Source organism: Equus quagga, unplaced genomic scaffold (genome assembly GCF_021613505.1).
Source record: "Equus quagga isolate Etosha38 unplaced genomic scaffold, UCLA_HA_Equagga_1.0 203_RagTag, whole genome shotgun sequence".
Taxonomy (NCBI): domain Eukaryota; kingdom Metazoa; phylum Chordata; class Mammalia; order Perissodactyla; family Equidae; genus Equus; species Equus quagga.
In genome coordinates this window covers 9,795,111-9,813,695 of record NW_025798627.1, presented here as the reverse complement: position 1 = coordinate 9,813,695, position 18,585 = coordinate 9,795,111, and the positions used below count along the sequence as shown (strand labels likewise).

At 36.3% G+C, this 18,585-nt stretch overlaps 1 protein-coding gene across 2 annotated transcripts in view; it reads right to left on the bottom strand.

Moving 5' to 3' along the window:
• LOC124233469 (collagen alpha-2(V) chain) overlaps positions 1–18,585 on the bottom strand; it is a 402,012-nt gene that overhangs the window by 9,229 nt on the left and 374,198 nt on the right. For both annotated transcript variants that reach the window (XM_046650583.1, XM_046650582.1), the window contains 19 exons: positions 18,303–18,356; positions 16,651–16,695; positions 16,226–16,324; positions 15,093–15,200; positions 14,763–14,816; positions 12,545–12,598; positions 12,274–12,327; positions 11,793–11,846; positions 11,271–11,378; positions 11,108–11,161; positions 10,242–10,295; positions 9,359–9,520; positions 8,593–8,700; positions 7,358–7,465; positions 5,854–5,907; positions 3,816–3,923; positions 3,217–3,270; positions 801–908; positions 127–180 (listed from right to left, as the gene is read on the bottom strand). In XM_046650583.1, coding sequence (XP_046506539.1) covers positions 127–180; positions 801–908; positions 3,217–3,270; positions 3,816–3,923; positions 5,854–5,907; positions 7,358–7,465; positions 8,593–8,700; positions 9,359–9,520; positions 10,242–10,295; positions 11,108–11,161; positions 11,271–11,378; positions 11,793–11,846; positions 12,274–12,327; positions 12,545–12,598; positions 14,763–14,816; positions 15,093–15,200; positions 16,226–16,324; positions 16,651–16,695; positions 18,303–18,356 — 1,494 coding nt within the window. The remainder of the gene's footprint in view (positions 1–126; positions 181–800; positions 909–3,216; positions 3,271–3,815; positions 3,924–5,853; positions 5,908–7,357; positions 7,466–8,592; positions 8,701–9,358; positions 9,521–10,241; positions 10,296–11,107; positions 11,162–11,270; positions 11,379–11,792; positions 11,847–12,273; positions 12,328–12,544; positions 12,599–14,762; positions 14,817–15,092; positions 15,201–16,225; positions 16,325–16,650; positions 16,696–18,302; positions 18,357–18,585) is intronic.

Genomic DNA, 18,585 nt, shown 5'->3' with positions numbered 1-18,585 from the left:
TGCCAGCTTCAGAGAACCTGTGTCGACCCCAGCTTCAATATCATAAAAATGATACTCAAGCACTAGCAGCGTGTCACCAAAAGCACAATTATTTAGGTCTACAGCTTACTAAGTTTTGTTACTTACTCTTGGGCCAAATGGTCCAGGGATTCCAGCGCTGCCTTGTTCACCATTTGGACCCTAAGCAGGAAAAAAATTAGAAAGTTGCCAAAATATTTACATCCTACATTTTGCCATTCTCAGCACTTTAAAATGTGCTGTCATTGACTTTGGCAGCACAATAAAGTCATCAATTCTACAATGTCTACATGAGTTGGCCAATACTAAAGACAACTATAGGAGTCATGGTGCATATATTATTTTGCTTTATTTCTTCCCTACAAAATTACAGTTAATATATGGGCAATTATATTGGACAGCTTGGTAATTAATTATTCATCAACATATTCCTTTTTCTTTTTTTGCCAATCTTCCTCTTTTTGCTTAAGGAAGATAGTTGCTGAACTAACATCTGTGCCAATCTTCTCCTATTTCGTATGTGGGACACCACCACAGCATGACCTGATAAGTAGTGTGTAGGTCCATGCCTGGGATCTGAACCTGCAAACCCTGGGCCACCAAAGTGGAGCATGAGAACTTAACCACTATGCCACCAGGCAGGTCCCCATAAGATATTCTTTGAAATGAAAATGAGGTACAAAGAGTCCATTCATTTCATTTTATAGACAAATAAATGTTCATGACAAGATACCTGTGTATCTTCACATGCAGGGCAAACAATATTTAAAGGAATAACTTACAGGAGGTCCAGGAAGACCTTGAAGACCAGTGAAGCCTCTGTGACCCTTCTGACCTCGGTCACCTCGGTCTCCATGATCACCTTTGTCACCACGAGGTCCTTGGGGTCCCTAAAAATAGGGTCATGGCATGGACATTTGCTGTTCAGACTACAATTTTACTTTTAAAATTGTATGTACTATAATTTAGAATACTGTATTTTATATGAACTAACATATTTACTTACCTAAATAGCATTAGACCTAGGAATTAGACATAGGAATTCTATTTTTCTCAAGAATGAAGGTGATCACTAAGAACATAAGATATATAATAACAATAATGCTTTCCTAAAGATCTTTTTTTTTTCCTGCCCAAAGCCCCAGTGCATGGTTGCATATCATAGTTGTAAGTCCTTCTAGTTCTTCTATGAGAGCTGCTGCCGCAGCATGGCTACTGGCAGATGGATGGTGTGCTGCCAAAGCAGTGAGAGTGCCAGACTTTAACCACTAGACCATCAGGACTGGCTCAAGATTCATTTTTTTAAGGTTTATCCTACATTCATACTAAAATGAGGTATTTTTAAGTTCAATCTAGCCCATCTGAAACATTTTCCAAAGACTATAATTCACATATTTAGCTGATATAGTTATACAAAAATATTGCCACCACATGTAGATTCTTTTAAGTTAAAACATGAATTCTTATTATGTTACCTCTAAGAATGAAATGTTTATTAAATTTGCATATGCAGATAAACGAATTAGATATGACAGCTGGGACCATATTAAGAAATCGGTCATATTTGAAAGTTGCTAAGAGAGTGGATCTTAAAAGGTCTTACTACAAGAAAATAAAATCTGCAACATATGTGAGATGATGGATATTAGTTAATTAAACTTATTGTGGTAATCGTTTCACAGTGTATACACATATCAAATCATTTTGTTGTACACCTTAAACTAGTACAGTGTTATATGTCAATTATACCTCAATAAAACTGGGGAGAAAATAAGAAATTGACAAAAACTTGTTTGAGTAAATAAAAGAGGAAGGTCATCAAGTCACTCCCCTCTAAAGAAAACAGAAAGAAACTGTATGTTATTCTCATATCTGCAATATCTGTACCTAAATCCGTCAGTCCAAACCCTGAGAAACTAAAGAAAAAGCAATAGTTAAGAACCTTATTGTGGGATAGAAGTTCCACCAAGAGAAGAGGTGAAAATTATCTGATCAATCTGATCAGCCTCAGGCTTCTTTTTTTTTTAAAGTCTTGGGGAATAAAAGCAGCTCGAGGGGTCCAGTGGTTCAAAATAAACTGACAAGTGGCAACAGGGTCACCCACTATAGGGGCAACTTCTGTTTCTTTAGAGTTTTCCTGAAACAATTGAAACAATCAATCTGACTTTAGAGAATGGGAGAGATCATCAAATAGACTGGTTCTCAGGTTAATTTTTCCCTTATCAGTGTTTTGTTCTTTTTTTTTTTTGGTTCTTTTTATTTCTAATTTGGATATCCTAATTGTCAAACAGTATGGGTATCTTTTTATAACAAAAAAAAGACTAGATCTCAGTAACCTTTACATATTTTATATAACAATCTAAATTTAAATACTAAAATCAGCCTGATTTTATAACGTTTTCATAATGTTAAAGAGATTTCTTTTACTTTTTGGATGCCCCAAAATTTCATAATTGAAAATAAACTAAATCAGAAAGCACCTCCTTAAATTATTAACTAAAATTCATTTAATCATGGAAAACAAACCCGTATTGCTTTGTAATCGGTTAAAGAACCATTCACTTGACATGCTGGGTAATTAAGAAATCTTCTCCAGTCAAGCTCAAATCAAAGCTAAGAAATATGATATAATAAGAGGCCATGATTTTAAGGCTATAATTATTCTTCATGAACATAGATATTGATGTATATAATGGGTTTGAATGGAACAGGACCCATTAGACTGCGCATAAGAGATGATTCATTCACAGTAAGACATCTGTATAATAATCATTAACCTGGAAGCAAGTGCAAATAGCAAAATGATCAGAACATGGACAGGGCAGTCTAGTTGAAAATAAAACATAACATTTGAATAGTACTTTTCAAGTTTACAAAGAGCTTTCAACCCAATTTTCCTATGTGATTTTTAGAAAATCTCTGAAAGAAAGACACTATTATTCTTATTATTGTAGAAGAAAATTGTCACTCTAAAAGTCTTCATTGGTTATTAAAAAAATTCATAGTCAAATTCAGAGACGTTATGTGAAAATTATACAAACAAATATGAGCTCTTGGGTATTATTTCAAATTAATATTTTTGTCCAAAGCTTGAGGAACTTGGTAATTTTCATTTATAAATCTTAAATTGTACTTCTTATTTGGGAGTATATTTTATGTAAGAAGACATACACTTTTAAAGAAAAACAGAGAACTTACGGGTAAGCCACGTTTCCCAGCTCGACCAGGTGGTCCTATAGGACCCCGAGAACCCTGGAAGAAATTTTCACAAAAACTGGTATGTAAAAAAATACATATAGTATATAGACGTAAGATTCAAATAATAGGTGTTTGTAGTTGGATACTTATATATGTTTGTGTCTATCTGTGTGTATCCTCTAGCTAATTGATTACAATCAGGCTAATGTCCCTAGGAAAAAGAATGTGCTCACTGTAACTGCAATGACACTTCTATAATCAACTTTATTAATTGACTTCACTAAATGAAGATCACCTTAGTTCATTACGGTAAGATATTACTTACTTAAATTTAATATGATGCATACTCATTACATTTCCTATAAATGACAACACTTTTAGATGATGAAAGTCAAAGTATCAGGATTTTTGAAGAACTATTAGAAATCAAGTGTTTTCCTTTAAGACTAAAGAATATTTAACTCATAATCGATTGTTTCTCACTCTTTGTTTGGAGTCCTTAATCATGTGCACATGTATGATGCATGCGTGTGTATTTGTAGCTCATTATACAGCATGGTGATGTTTATAACTGTCAGTATGAAACTGACTCTCCTTACCGGATCTCCTCTCTGTCCCGCATCTCCTGGAGCGCCGACGGGGCCAGGAGTTCCAGGGGCCCCCTGAGAGCCCGGCAGACCTGCAGGCCCAGGGTCTCCGCGATCACCCTGGCAAGAATAACCACGATATTACTCTTTTAATATTTATTCTAAAACAACAGTATTCTATACACTCGTGCTATTCATGATAAGAAAAATAGTACCTTTTTAAAAATTTATTTATTATTTTACTTATATTTACTTATTAATAAATCAAACTGAAAAGAAAAAGATTGTTTCTCCCCAATTTCAGGTCTCATTCCTCCCCTAACTGTGGCCCTACTACTCCCATAGTAGGGCTGCTGGAGTATAGGAGTGGCCATCTCCAGAATTTAGCATGTTTCTTAGACCAGCAGTCTTCAAACTGGGGTATCTGTACACTTGGGATAAACAAGGGCTTTCCACAGAGGGTTAAAACAGGGAAAGTTTTAAGGAAACCACTTCCCACATTTTCAACTCCGTATTTGACTTTTCAACTCCATATGTCTTCTTTCAGAAAACTGACATGGAGCATCCTTTCCCACTTCCTCCTTAATAATCACAGACAACACACCATCTGCAATCTCATTATGGTGCAATGCCCCAAGGAGTAAACCCCTCTGGGCACCAAACTAAGGGACTTTTCCAGAATGCATAGTTCACTTGCGTATAAAGCAGAGAGGTATTTGGAAAGGAAGAAGCTACTCTTTATTTTATCCAGGTGATCCAATGAGGACAAGGCTTCAAATCTGATTTGTGTCCTCAAGAAGTCAGAGGTGAGATTATTGTTATATGAACACATATTAACAAAAGTATTTGACTTCAAAAATGGGGTCAGACCTTTTTTTTGACGTAAATTGTCTTATTTGACTGATTAGTTTGGCAACCAGAATAAACTCTGGCAGTTGAGTTAGGGAACAGAAACATAAATACATTGAATAAGCTAAATTAGCAACTCCAAGATTTTGAAAAAAATATATTGAAAGCACATATACAGTTAAAATTTCCCAAGAATTACCTCCTTTGCAACTATTTAAACTTATGATTAAAATAAAATGTGATGGCAACTTAAATGTGCATAGAGGTTCATAGATTTTCAAAATTATATCAGGAAGTATGTCGGCAAAATCTTCGAAGGCTACCACACTAGACAATATATGCTGACCAAGGGAAAACTCGGACACCAAGAGAATGTGCATTCCCTGGCTTTACCCCAAGATTCCTCAAAACTCTTTCTTCCCCTTTCTTTGAGTGCCTAGTAGATACTTTAAACATGTTTTTTAAAACACAAATGCTCAATGATATAGGTAATAATCATATTTACAGTATTTGAAAACTCAGGTTCAGAACATTTGTTCAAGATCAGATAGCTGGTTACTTAAGGAACCAAGATTCCAATCTAGGTCTGTCTGGCTTCCAAGTTCGTTCTGCTACATGACGAGATCTTAAAGCAACGTTGCATCATAATAGATGTTAGAACAGGGGCTATTTTTGTCTTCCAGGGACTAATGTGTAGTCTGAGACAACTGTGTGACTGCTCAAAGGGCCTGGAGCTTCAGATAAAGTCGGAGATATCTTCAGTTCAGCACATATCTAATTTGAAAGCATATCACGGAATATACAATACTTAGAAAGCCACATGGTTTTTTCCTCATGGGGCATTCACTTTAGGAGGAAGGTAGAGAAATTTAGATGTCACACAGCTCTATTTCTGCTTCCACACTTTTGTGAGCGAGTTTGAAATTTAGACTACTTCCTATGTGTCCTCATCCAAAGCCTTCACGTTGCACCAAATATGGATTGCCTACTGTTAAAAAATGCCATCTCACTTTGATCTGAATTCAAATCTCATTTCAACAAGAGCTACCAATTATGACACTACAAAAAAGGTTGCTACTACAGGAAAAATCAGGGCTGCATTGAAGCCATGAGAAGAAAGTGTAGCTTTTTATTGATTAGTATTACAAAGATTTCGAATTTGCGTTACTCTAGATTCTTTAACAAGTGAAATTGTCCTTACACGTTCTCCCACACCACCATCCCGTCCTGGAGTACCATCATTACCAGCTGGACCCTATAAAGAACCATATTTGAAAAACGAATTAACTGAGTAACGAAAATAATCTCATTCCAATTGCCAGAAATATTACAGCACGTTTTCCATCTCTCTTCTATAAAGTATAAATTAACATTTATGGAAATTTCAGTAGAAGAAAGTCTGTCATCTTTTCTATTACTTTGAACTTCTTGTAAAATTATTCACACATTCTTACTTTTGTTTTGTGTGTGCCAATTTAAAACAAAGTTTTATTTAAGACATTGCATTTTCCACTTACAATACAGTCTCATAAAGGGCCATGTGATTTCCTTTCCCCATGCACATATGCCACCTTCAAGTATTAAGAATGCCCAGTTATTTACTATAGCAACCCAACTTTAAAACTGCCATGGAATTTGCTGCAAATGTGAATCCTTCAGAGTTTTGTGTGGAACGATGCTAACTCTATGCTCAGCTTGGCTGAATCAACCTCTTTAATGGTGGGCCCAGATGAGGCACCACCAGATGCAGAAGCTCCCCTACGTGGTGGCCCCCAGGCCTTCCTCCTGGCAGGCTTCTCCTACTTAATCCAAATTCTTCATTTCCATTTTTTATTTTAAAAGAGGGGGAAAAAATCCTCAAATTCCTTGAAATAAATAGACAACAATTACATTTTGGTATTTTATGTTTTCTTTGTATTACCAGTGAATGGTTTTTCTCACTTTTACTTAAGTTTATCCAAATAATATCCTTTAAAGCTTTGAAATAAAATTACTATGTTTAGATGATATTAAATTACTTTTTAAAAACATATAGTCTTCTCCTCTTACTTTATTTTGATTTTTTTTTAGAACTATGTTTTCACCATTTTATCAGAAATAGCTCTGAAAGGCATTGATTGTTTCTTTCAAGAAAATGTGAGATTAACTAGTGATTTACTCATTAAAGCACTGCACAGGGGAGATTAAAACTATAAGTTCTCAAATCACCTTTCAAAAACTAAAGTCCTCTCAAAAGAGCCTTAGGAAACATGACGTTCATGATTTTACTTCATAGTGATATTTGAGTAAAGTGATCTCTATTTACTTTGCCCTCTTCACAAGCGGTAATAGTTACATTAATCCTATCACCATAAAACTTGGCAATTTTGACCAATATGCCATTACAGAATGAAATAATAACAAGGGAAAGATAAATGGACACATCCTTTCACCTTCAAAACAATTTGGCAACAATCTAAACCAACTAAAATACTGGTTTCCAGACTAGATGAAGGTCAGCGCACAGACAGCAATCTGATTACATTTTCTTTATGTCATCATTTAATCAACGCTCTAGGAAAGCAGAGTACATCAAATGTCACTAAGAAACTTCCTTCAGGCCAAATGTACAGTCAATTTCTAAATTTCTTAACTGATTCTAAATAAAAAGTTGTCCCTATGACACCCAGAAAAGGAGAGGAGAGTTATTTCACTGCAGTACTCACTTCAGGGCCAGGTTCCCCCACAGGGCCGTTGGAGCCTGGGGGGCCCACGGGTCCAGGTGGACCTTTATCTCCTGGGGCACCCGTTGGTCCTACTTTTCCTGGTGTTCCCTGAAATAAAAGCAGAAATTTGTCAACGACTTCTGAAGAAATTTAAGAATGCCAGTTCACATAAAGGCTATGTTTATTCCAATGGCCCCTCAGTCCCTCCTACTATGGTCATAATCGTCCATTATCCCACAACATCCACGTCACTGTAGTGCCTTCTTAGCACCATGCCCACTTCTTATCACACCATCCTGATATATCAAAGGGACTAAAAAGTGTCCTTTGCCACACACTCAGGTGTGCATTTTGGGTTCTAATCGGTGTACTATGGTCAATTCTGGCTGCCCTTCTGGAATCTGCATCACTAGAAAGGCATGCTCATCCTATTCACTTCTGCTTTGTCTGCTCACTTTATTTCTATATCTTGGCACTTCAGTCTCCCTATTGGGGCATTTCACTTGGGTTTCTTGGTTCACTTCTGATAAGAATAAGATATTCCTTGACTCCCGGTTTGCTGGTTTCAATCTTAACTCACATGTCCCCTCGCTCCAAGGTCCCAGAAATATATCTCTCTTTTTACATTCCATATGAAAACATCATTTTTTTTCTGTCAAGCATGTAAAAAATTTAGTCTCCTCAAAGCTAATAGGGAGTCAAACTTTTATCCCTCCGCCAGGGAATGTAAGATTCTCAGCCCCCTCCAGGGGCCAGGAGATTACTTTCAGAGTTCTTTATGGTTCACCCCACTTTCAACTCCACTGTGACTTTATCTCAATTACTTCTTCCCTTTAATGGTTTATGAAAAATTACCCTCTGAACTGTGAAATATGGATGTTTTTGTTAGGCATGTTTATTTAAAAAGAGGCTATCTACTCACTGGGAGATTATCCTCCTTCTCTAGCTCCATGGATGTTTTTCATCTTTGAAGGAAGATTTAGAGTCACCAAAATCCATATCCTTATTTGTCTACTTCTCTACTTCCAAGGTTAAATAAATATATTTTTCAAAGTCTGTGTAAGGTACTTAAGCAAAGAATTTGACATTTAAAGTCAAAAGGCTTTTAAGATACTCAGAATTTGTGTCTAAAGAAGACTTTAAATCTATTAAGCAAAAAAAGAACCATGACAAATGCTCTCTTCACAAATTATATTGCACATAATCAGATGAAATTGACCAATACAACTACTCACCGCTGGGCCTGGCAGGCCGGGCATGCCTCGCTCTCCACGCTGCCCAGGCATGCCAACAATTCCTCTTTGCCCAGTCGTTCCAGCTGGACCAGGCGGACCATCTGGACCCTAAGTTTAAGGATAAACTATAATTAGAAATTCTCCAGGGCAAAACTATATGCAAAACTTTCTAATAGATCACAGCTTACAGGTTTTCGGTATGAGAAATGTTCTCCATTTTCTAAAATCATACTATACATGAGTAGTCATAATTGGTAATCCACACAGAACCTCTAACATCATTTAAAGGTAAAAATGGCTCATTAGTTGGAAAGGAACTTGACGATTAATGTGAATATTGATGGAATAAAAGAAGTAACTACTCAGGCAAGCATTTTTTCTCTTTTTAAAAAACAAAACTTTTAAAAATAAAGAAAAAAATAGAGACCTATCTAAACAGATTCATGTTCAGAGGCATTAAGATATTAAATAAAATAACATGCTTTTTAAAAATTTTCTTCATACTGTACAAATTTTTAAAAGAGTGTTTTCTTTTTTAGCTTTTGAACACCATATCCAGTACTGTTATATTTTTATATCCATACATATACTCTTGTCTAGAGCTGAGAATTGTAAATTAAAAACCTATGGGGCATAATGCACTTAACGGATTTATGAACGTGCCCGGGATAATGTATAAACAGTTTCTTTGTGGCAGTGATTATTATGGATTTCTATTTGCAAATATCTCAGTTAGAGGCGGTCTGAACAAAGATGCTGAACTTACAGGTTGCCCATCTTCTCCCGGGTCCCCTTTGTCTCCTGGGCCACCTGGGGGGCCAGCTGGTCCTCGATCTCCCACTCGTCCATGAGAGCCAGGGTCCCCACGAAGGCCTGGAGGTCCCTCCTTCCCAGGTTCCCCTAAGGGCCCCGCAGGTCCGGGAGCTCCCTAGCATAATAGAAAGAAACCCAGGAGGGCAAAGTGGAAGCCACATAGAGTACTGGATGCGACGGTCTCTACCTCAAAGGCAGATTCTTAAGCCTCAAAGGTCCATTTTTTTCTGTTAGATAATCAATCATTCAGTGGACTTAAAAAAATTAAACAAAACACAGCTGCAGATGCATTCCCCAGGAGAAAAGCTGAATTATTTGCAGACAATTGCCTTTGAGTCATTATTAAAAGTGTGCTGAAATTAATTTGAATTTTCAAACTTCTTAAGGCTCTGCTCCAACAATAAATATATAACATTTTATTCTGTCTGATCTGGTCTTATAATGAAAGAATAGCATTTATTAAACAAAGTTTCATAGGTGCTTACTAACTGAAGGAAATGATTATCATCACACAATATTGTTAGTATTTAGTACCCAAATAGAATAATAGTCAAACATTGGAGCTAAAAAGGACTTGTAAATAAGCTACTCCAAGAAACATTGGATGATTAAAGATGAATTTGTGTTGACAACATACCAGGATGAATTATTGGGATGAGAGTTGTTAACATGGGGTAACACATCATTAAGGGATTAAATAAAAGAATAAATAACTCAATTAAATTTATGTGTGTATATCTACATAATATGTACATACACATGTGTTTTTGTATATTTTTATGTGTGTATGTGTACTTACTCCACTCTCAATTATTTGAATTACTGAATTGACTTACAGCAGGGCCTGGAGGTCCAACTCTTCCAGCAGAACCAGGAAATCCTGTAGCACCCTAAAAATATAATATCATATAAGCAATAGTAAAAGAACAATCAGTTACACACACTTCCTGGGATTTATTTTTTTCATAGGGATATAGGCCATTATATTCCTTTTCTTGTGACCAATGCATTTTTTTCTTGCATCCTATGTTTTTGAGAATGGATCTGGATTAATTGGTAAGAAGGATGCTATTTTTCTCTGTCTACTTTCCATTTCTCTCAAACATATACAAGTACATTCAAGGCTAGGGCTAGAATTCCATTAATATTTTATATAACAGAATTATATAAAGTGTTTCCACATTATTCATTACCTCTTCCATAGGTAATATTTTTGTTTTGTTTTGTTTTGTTTTGTTTTGTTTTGGAGAAAGATTAGCCCTCAGCTAACTACTGCCACTCCTCCTCTTTTTGCTGAGGAAGACTGGCCCTGAGCTAACATCGTGCCCATCTTCCTCTAGTTTATACGTGGGACGCCTACCACAGCATGGCTGCCAAGCAGTGCCATGTCCACACCCGGGATCCGAACCTGCGAACCCCGGGCCGCCGAGAAGCGGAACGTGCGAACTTAACCGCTGCGCCATCGGGCCGGCCCCCAGAGGTCATATTTTATTTATGTTACACATCAGGCAGCTGGGTCTCCAAGATCATAAAACTAATTTTAATCCAGATCTCCATCTAGCTGAAGTGTCCTTTCCACTATAGTATAGTTATATAAGTAAAAATTTGTTGTTACAGCTTGAGATTAACTTTAAAGCGTCTGTGAAGTACTAGATATCTGTGACTAACTGTATGCAATTCCCAGAGCTTCAAACCAACTCACAGGCGGACCCTGAGTTCCTCGACCACCTTTCAGTCCGGGAACACCATTAGGACCCTAAATAGAAAGAAAGAAACAAAAGATCACTGTAGTAAAGCAAAATCACCTAAACACAAGGTCTAAACTTGGGCACTGGACGCAAGTTGTGTCCTTTTCTTAAACTTACATGAGGGCCTGGGGATCCTGCTAGACCTTGTGGTCCAGGAGAGCCAGCATCTCCCTTCTGTCCCGGCTCTCCAGGTTCACCTTTTACTCCAGGCTGCCCATCAGGGCCCTATGCCAATTGTATAAACAAGCAATAATTATTACACTTATAGAGAAATTTCTTCACAGTAATTATTACTAACATATCGTTTAATGATTTGCTATAAAATAGAGCTGTATAATCAGTATGAAAGCATAGAAGAAAAAAACGCCCTGATGAGATCTTTGAAGATAGTCTGAAAAAATGTCATCCCACCACATTTTAGTATAACAAATAAGCATACAATTCAAAATCATGCAAATTCATCCATTTTTGTGGCTGTCCAAGAAAAAATGTTTAAAGTGAGAATGTTGCCTAGAAAACTGTAAACTTTCCAGAATCTTTAATATACCTTCAAAATATGACAATGATAATTAGTTAAACTCATTGTTTAAGGAACAAAAGGAGTGTTCATTGTAAATTAGAGATATTTGAAAATTATACCTGGGGTCCAGCAAAACCAACAGCCCCAGTTGGACCATTTTCACCACGAGAACCCTAGGACAAGACAAAGATTACAGTAGCCTTCACACATTATTCTAAACAGGAATAGTATTTAAAAATACAATTATATAAATTTGTAGTGTCTTGAAATATACAGATAGAGAAATTAGACATATTGCTTGAGGAAGACTCTTCAGGGTGAGATAGAGATAAGGGCCATAGGACACAATTTCCAAGGTCTGAAGTCTCAAAGAAGTTTCTTAATTATTTAGTAAATGAGCTGCTTACCTAGAGTTAATAGATTGTATAGAAATAATACACAGATAATTTTTTTAAGTTTAATGAGAAAAGCAGACATTGAAAACCATTCTTATAAATAACCTAATCCAATGAGTGTGATTTTATACCAATATCAAAACAAAATAATGGATTGTTGACTGCTCAATCTCATACTAAAGAAGATCCAAGTACCATCACTTACAGGATTGCCACGGGAGCCAGGAGGGCCAACTAAACCTCGAGGGCCAGGTTCACCCTAGAAAGAAAATTTTAGATGGTTATTGTCTAAAGCGGTAGCAAAACATGATAAAGTATAGGATGTTGGGCACTGTATCGGGGGCAGATAACGAAGGACAACTCTGAGATGATGTAACCCAACTACCATATTTTATAAAAGAGAGAACGTTATGAGAAAGAGCCAGTATCCAGACCTCAAGAGCCTCAGTCCACAAAGTACCAACTTAGGACATTACCTTTTCTCCAGTGGGACCTGCAGGACCTGGAGGACCCAAGGGACCTGGAAGACCCTGTCACAAAACATAGGCATACTGAGGAAATGAATGCACAGAAATCTCCATGTTTAAACAAACAAACAAGGGACTATTTTGTTATAGCTTGGCTGCTTTTGCAAAACATTATCTATAATAAATGATATAATCTGTATATTTTCAAGATTATTCTACCTAGTCTAAAACAATTTCCACCAGATTTTCTCCCTAAAATGTTTTAATCCCTTTCATCCAACTCATCCATGTATAACACTGACTTTAAACTTTAGTTCTAAATTAATACTATTCTTCAACAGGGTTTCTCTGTTTCTTAGCCTATTTAATGTTGCTAATATCTATTTGAAATTTGAGCATAGATTGAAAAGAGGTTTTCTTTCTTTGTATAGAATATTATATTTTTAAGTCATAATATGCTAGTGAAATATCACTCTTTGTATTTTAAAACAGAAGTGAAGTTATGCTAAGGCATTCAGTTTTCCACATTCCTCTGAGGTGAAAAGGAGTGTTACTACCCAGCTACACTGCAGTCGGTGGGGTTCTTTGGCTCAGAGCACAGGCGGCTACCACATGGGGTATAACCTGAGTCTTCTTGACACTGGTCACAATCTTTAAAGTGCTGGACTATATTAGAGTCCTTTCTAAAACAAGTTCTCTCTCCAAATTTGTGCACTGCGTCTTCATACGCAGCCTAAATATTCTTTGGCATTTAAGAACATGAAAAAACTGTGATCTTAATTATCTGGATCTATAATGAAACAATGTTCTTCCAATAATTCATCTAATATACTTCTTTAAAGGATTTGATTAATATAGGTCACTTCGTTAAATTCACAGACTTTTTATTCATACAGAGGAAACATTATTCATTTTTTCCCCTTTACTATGAGATTACAGTAAATGTTCTGCCCTGTTTCTGCCCTAAAACAATGTATGGCCCTAACTAAAATCAAAGCAGTCATTGCTTAAGTCTTGGTCCTATTACATTGCATTTCAAAGTAATTCATAGGAACAATAGATACACATTTCAAATTTCCCCTTAAAATAAACCATCAGTGCATCACTTCTCCAAACACTACTGTGCTACTTACTATGTACCCCAGACCATTCATGTCGCAAAATACAAACAATATACCAGATTTACTTAGACCATTTTTGAAATATTAAATCAAATATTAGATTTAATTAAAAGGCAAAAGACATTTTGTGTTCGTAATTTGCTAACTATTTCACCCTTAGTAAGTTTTTCAGAAAAACAAAAAAGGGATAATTACCACTAAGGCTAAAACTTTTCTATATTTTACTTGATTTTTTTAAGTAGAAGCTAATATAATCAATGTATTAACTTGGCTCAGTGTGATCTCTTTTTGTTTTTTTTTTGACAATTGGTATTGCCAGGGCCCAACAGGACAACTAGTAGCAAACCAGGTCTCACTGAAACAGAAATTTTTTATCAAAGATCAAGAACTATTCCAGGAAATGTTGACTGTCTGAGTGACTGTGATTACCTGCTCTTACATGACAGAATCATTCATGTCTAAAAACCTATTTTCCATCTGGTTGTCTGATTATCCTTAGAATTGCAAATGCATTCTAATCTGAGGACCTGAAGCTTGTTAAATGTCAGTTTCTGACATGATATTAAACAATGCTTTGGGGTCAACCATCCTGCTTTACATTTCGCTTATTCAGCCTCTTTCTTGATGAAAGCACTAATGATGACTCATCGGGCAGTAATTTTCTCAGCCCTAACATCCAGTATATTAAGAAACGTTCATCACAGCTTTGGCTGCTCTGCAAAACTCTACTTGCCTGTACTGGAATGAAGTGTGGGACAGCTCATTAGATCAGCATTTCAGTAGAAATAAACAATGCATATGAAATACATGATAAGCAAAGATAAAGAGGGCCCCACTGCTTAAAGGACTGATCTCCTGCACACAATAAAAATGTGTTGTATTCACTCTCTCAACAATGACTTTACTTTTTGGCTTTGCTCTAATTCAAGGTAAGCCATGAATGAGTATCCATGGTTGATCAACTTCAAATCTCAAATTTCATCATTCTCCAAATCCTGACCACCATGGAAACATGATGAACTTTATTTTGGAAATTTCAGAAAAATTCATATGATAATGGTGACGTTGATTACTAGCTTGGCTGGTAAAGGAATGGTTTCACTTACTCTTGCTCCATCATTTCCAGCTGTGCCTTCAGCACCTTTCTCTCCTATGCCACCCTGGGAAAACACACAAAACACCATTTGTTCATTTAATTGTCTTTTTCCCACACTTGCATGAAAGCTTCATAAGAGCAGGGCTTATCTCTTGTGTTCGTAGCTGTATCCCCTTGAACCTAGAACAATGCCTGGCACTGGGCATTTTCTCAATAAACACATATTGAAAGAATGAAGGAATGAATGACTTATGACTCAGGATGGTAGAAGTACAAGGCTGCTCAGGAAATCATTAACAGCAGAAAGTCTAAAGGTATGAACTGAAAACATCAGACTTACTCTGTCACCCTTGGGGCCAGGAGTTCCTGCAATGCCTCTTTCTCCTGGCATACCTTGAAGACCTGGTGGGCCTGTATCTCCAGGGGTCCCAGTTGGTCCTGGACTGCCCTAAGATGAACCAACAATAAATGAGCTCACTCATGTGTTAAGCTGCACCACATGGGATTTCTGTTTTGGTGGGGTCAAAAATGGTAGAATCTCAGCAATTTCACATGGTTCAACCTCGTGCTTATATTTTTCATTTGGGAAAATTGTCTCTGAGTTCATTTTTTTAAATTAAAACTTGCTGTTTAAATTTTAATTTAATTTTTGGTTTATGTTTTCAACATTTGTTTTTGGGAAAACTGAGTACTGATTCAAATAAAAATGATAGAGTTGCCCCTTTTTTTTTCTGTTTTTGGCAACATCATGGGGATTCTAATAAAGAAAGAAGACATTACACTTAGAAAATGTTTTATTCCATCTCTGATGAACCCACGGCATTAAGCTGGTTTTCAGGCTCATTCAGGGGTTAAGTTGAAGCTATCTTATGCAATCATTCTGGACGTTGAAGATGATAAGGGATCTAATGTTGTATGATCATGAAAAATTCCACTTCAATTGTTTGCACTGAAGTTGGCCACATTGTCTTCTATCAATCTTAAAGTGGCACCCAAAAGGAAACAGGACTGATTTTCGACTTACAAGGTATTGTATTTTCAGATTTCAAAAACAACATGCTTTGATATATTTAATAAGCAGAATTGTGGAACTTGGGGCAAGGAAAATGGAGCACATGATTAGGAATATCTCCTAACAAATTATGCAATTTTGTATTTCCTATTTCTGCTTATTAACAGAAGTCATTAATAAAATTTATATAGATAAATATTAGAAATGGATTTGTATATCAGAACGTATCACTGTATGTCCTAGACCATAAATCCCATCACAGAAGAGAGACTCCTTTTTAGCTGACTCTTTAGTTTCAAAGATAAGCCTAGTAGGTGCTCATTAAATACTCATTGAAGAAGAAAATTATGTAATCAAATATCCAGCAAAAACAAGAGAAGTACATTCTGGTACAATCATATGTTTGTTGGGCAGTAATTTTAGAACATTTTTAAATCCTGAGCTCACACACCCATACTTACTTTTGGGCCATCAGGACCGTGTCCTCCAGCCATGCCCTTTTCACCAGGGAGTCCGGTTATTCCTGGTTCTCCTCTTTCTCCTGGATTTCCTCGTTCTCCCTAGCACAACATTGGAATGTCAAACAATCTCAGTGCTTGATCTAAAAATGGATGAAAAGTGTTTCTGGAAATCTGAAAAATGGCTTCTACTAAACAAAAATTGGGAAATGAGCAATTATTAAGGCTTGATTTTCTAATTTAGTGATAAGAAATGAACTTGAAGTAAGGATATGCTAGTTTTGCAACACAAAATGTTTCTCATAAGATTGATTTTCATCAAGTAGAAGAATTTTAATGCTTAAAATAAAGCCCTGTTGAAGATAAAAGATGCTTTTTAAAACTGAAGCCAATGGAAATGAAGTTAATCACAAAGAAAAATTACTTACTCTAGGTCCTAATGGGCCAACTGCTCCAGGATCTCCAGGAACCCCCTAGAAAATACATTTTTAAAAATTGGAAGAAAAGCTTTGAGCTAAATTTCGGGTATTTATTAGAAATCTTTCCAGATCATATACCTAATTTCTTTTAATGTACTATTAGAAGTCTAACTAAGCCCATAACATTGAAGAATGAAAAATGAGTACATGTTTACAAATGCGGTGATGTCATATACATTGAATGAAAATATTGTTCCAGAAAAATTTATATTATACTTAAATGTTTGATTTTTGGGAGTGAGAATAGGCAAAATATTATCTCACAAAGATAGCGCATTAGTTTTTTGTAGAGACAACAAAATATATGCTAAAGTCCTTGTATTTCCTAATGAAATGTGAAAAAGTTCTAATAGAGGGAAGTAAAATTAAAAGCAATGAAGTGCTGATCTTTTAAATGGAACCAATTCAATTCAAGTTAGTAAATATTTCTTGAACATATAATATGGACAACACACTACCAGGAGTGGTGGGTTCAAACTAATGCAGTCATGACTACATTAAAAGTTTGTTTGCTCTTAACTAAAGGAAAGTTTGTTACTTAAAACTTCTCTCTTTGATTAAGATAATAACTGTCTCAACTAGGCCTTCAGTCTTATCCCCCCAAAGTACTGTTTTCATTGTGGCATGATCTTCCTAAAACCAAAATCTAATAGTATTACTCCCTACATAAAAGCCCTTCATTAGCTTTCCATTACTCTAATAATAAGAACAAATTAGGCTCACATTGGGATGCTCCATATCTGGCCCCTGGTTCACCCCTCCCGCCTCACCTCTACCCTCTTCAACTTGTCCACCACATTCCTGACTTACTGAAATTGTTTCAGTGCCTTCATTTGATCAGCAAGCCTTTGCACCTGCTGTCCCCATTTCCTGGGTATTTCCTTACCTTCCCTCCTCCCAACTTACCGTCATTCATCCTTCAGATCTCATTAAAGATATTACTTTGTCCAGGAAACTTTTCTTAAACCCGAAAGTCTGAATTAGTTGCATCTTCTGTTTCCCTACAGTCCGTGCCTCCCCTACCATAGCACGTAGAAAACACTACTATTGTAACTGTCTTCCTACACTCTCTGTCTCCTACTATAATGTAATATAGGGCAAAGTCCATGTCCATCCTGTTCGATTGGTTAAGGCCAGGGTTTAGTGGAGCTAAGCACAGTGGTGCTCAGCAAATTGTTATTGAATGAGTGAATGAATGAATGAATCACTCAAAGAAAAATAAATTAAATAAACCTATGTGCCAGTAAAACGATAGAAATAAAAGGGTTAATTTCTGTTCACAACCGTTTACAAAACCTCGGTAAAACTCTATAGTTATGCTGAGATTTATTTAGTGATTAAGAACACAATCTTGGGAAGCATTTGACCTGGGTTCAAATCATATCATCTGTGTGACTTTGGGAAAATTACCTAACATTTGCGTGCCTCATTTTCCTCATCTGTAAAATGGGCATAATAGTGGTACCTAGTACATAGGGTTGTTTTCAAGATGAAAAGAGAGAATATGTGTAAAGTAAACCAGAACAGAGCCTCACACATAGCAAGTGATATTATGAGCCAGCAATTTTTAGTACTGCTATTCCTATTATTTAAGAACTTACCTGGTCACCTGGCTTTCCACCTTCTCCAGGTGGTCCTGGAGGACCAGGAAGCCCCTAAAACAAAAGTAAGAATATAAAATTGTGACTCTGCAAAAGTTTAATAGGCCACCAGTATTAACAGTTTGCCTTTTACAATTCACGGTTCCATGCCTAGATTTTCAAGCAAAAGATATCGTTCAAACACAAGCTAAGCAAAACAGAATGAGAACCTTCATCTTCCAACGTGACACAGCAGCGAGGCAGTTGATGGGTTTGCATTTTCATTTGCACACCACTCAGCAAA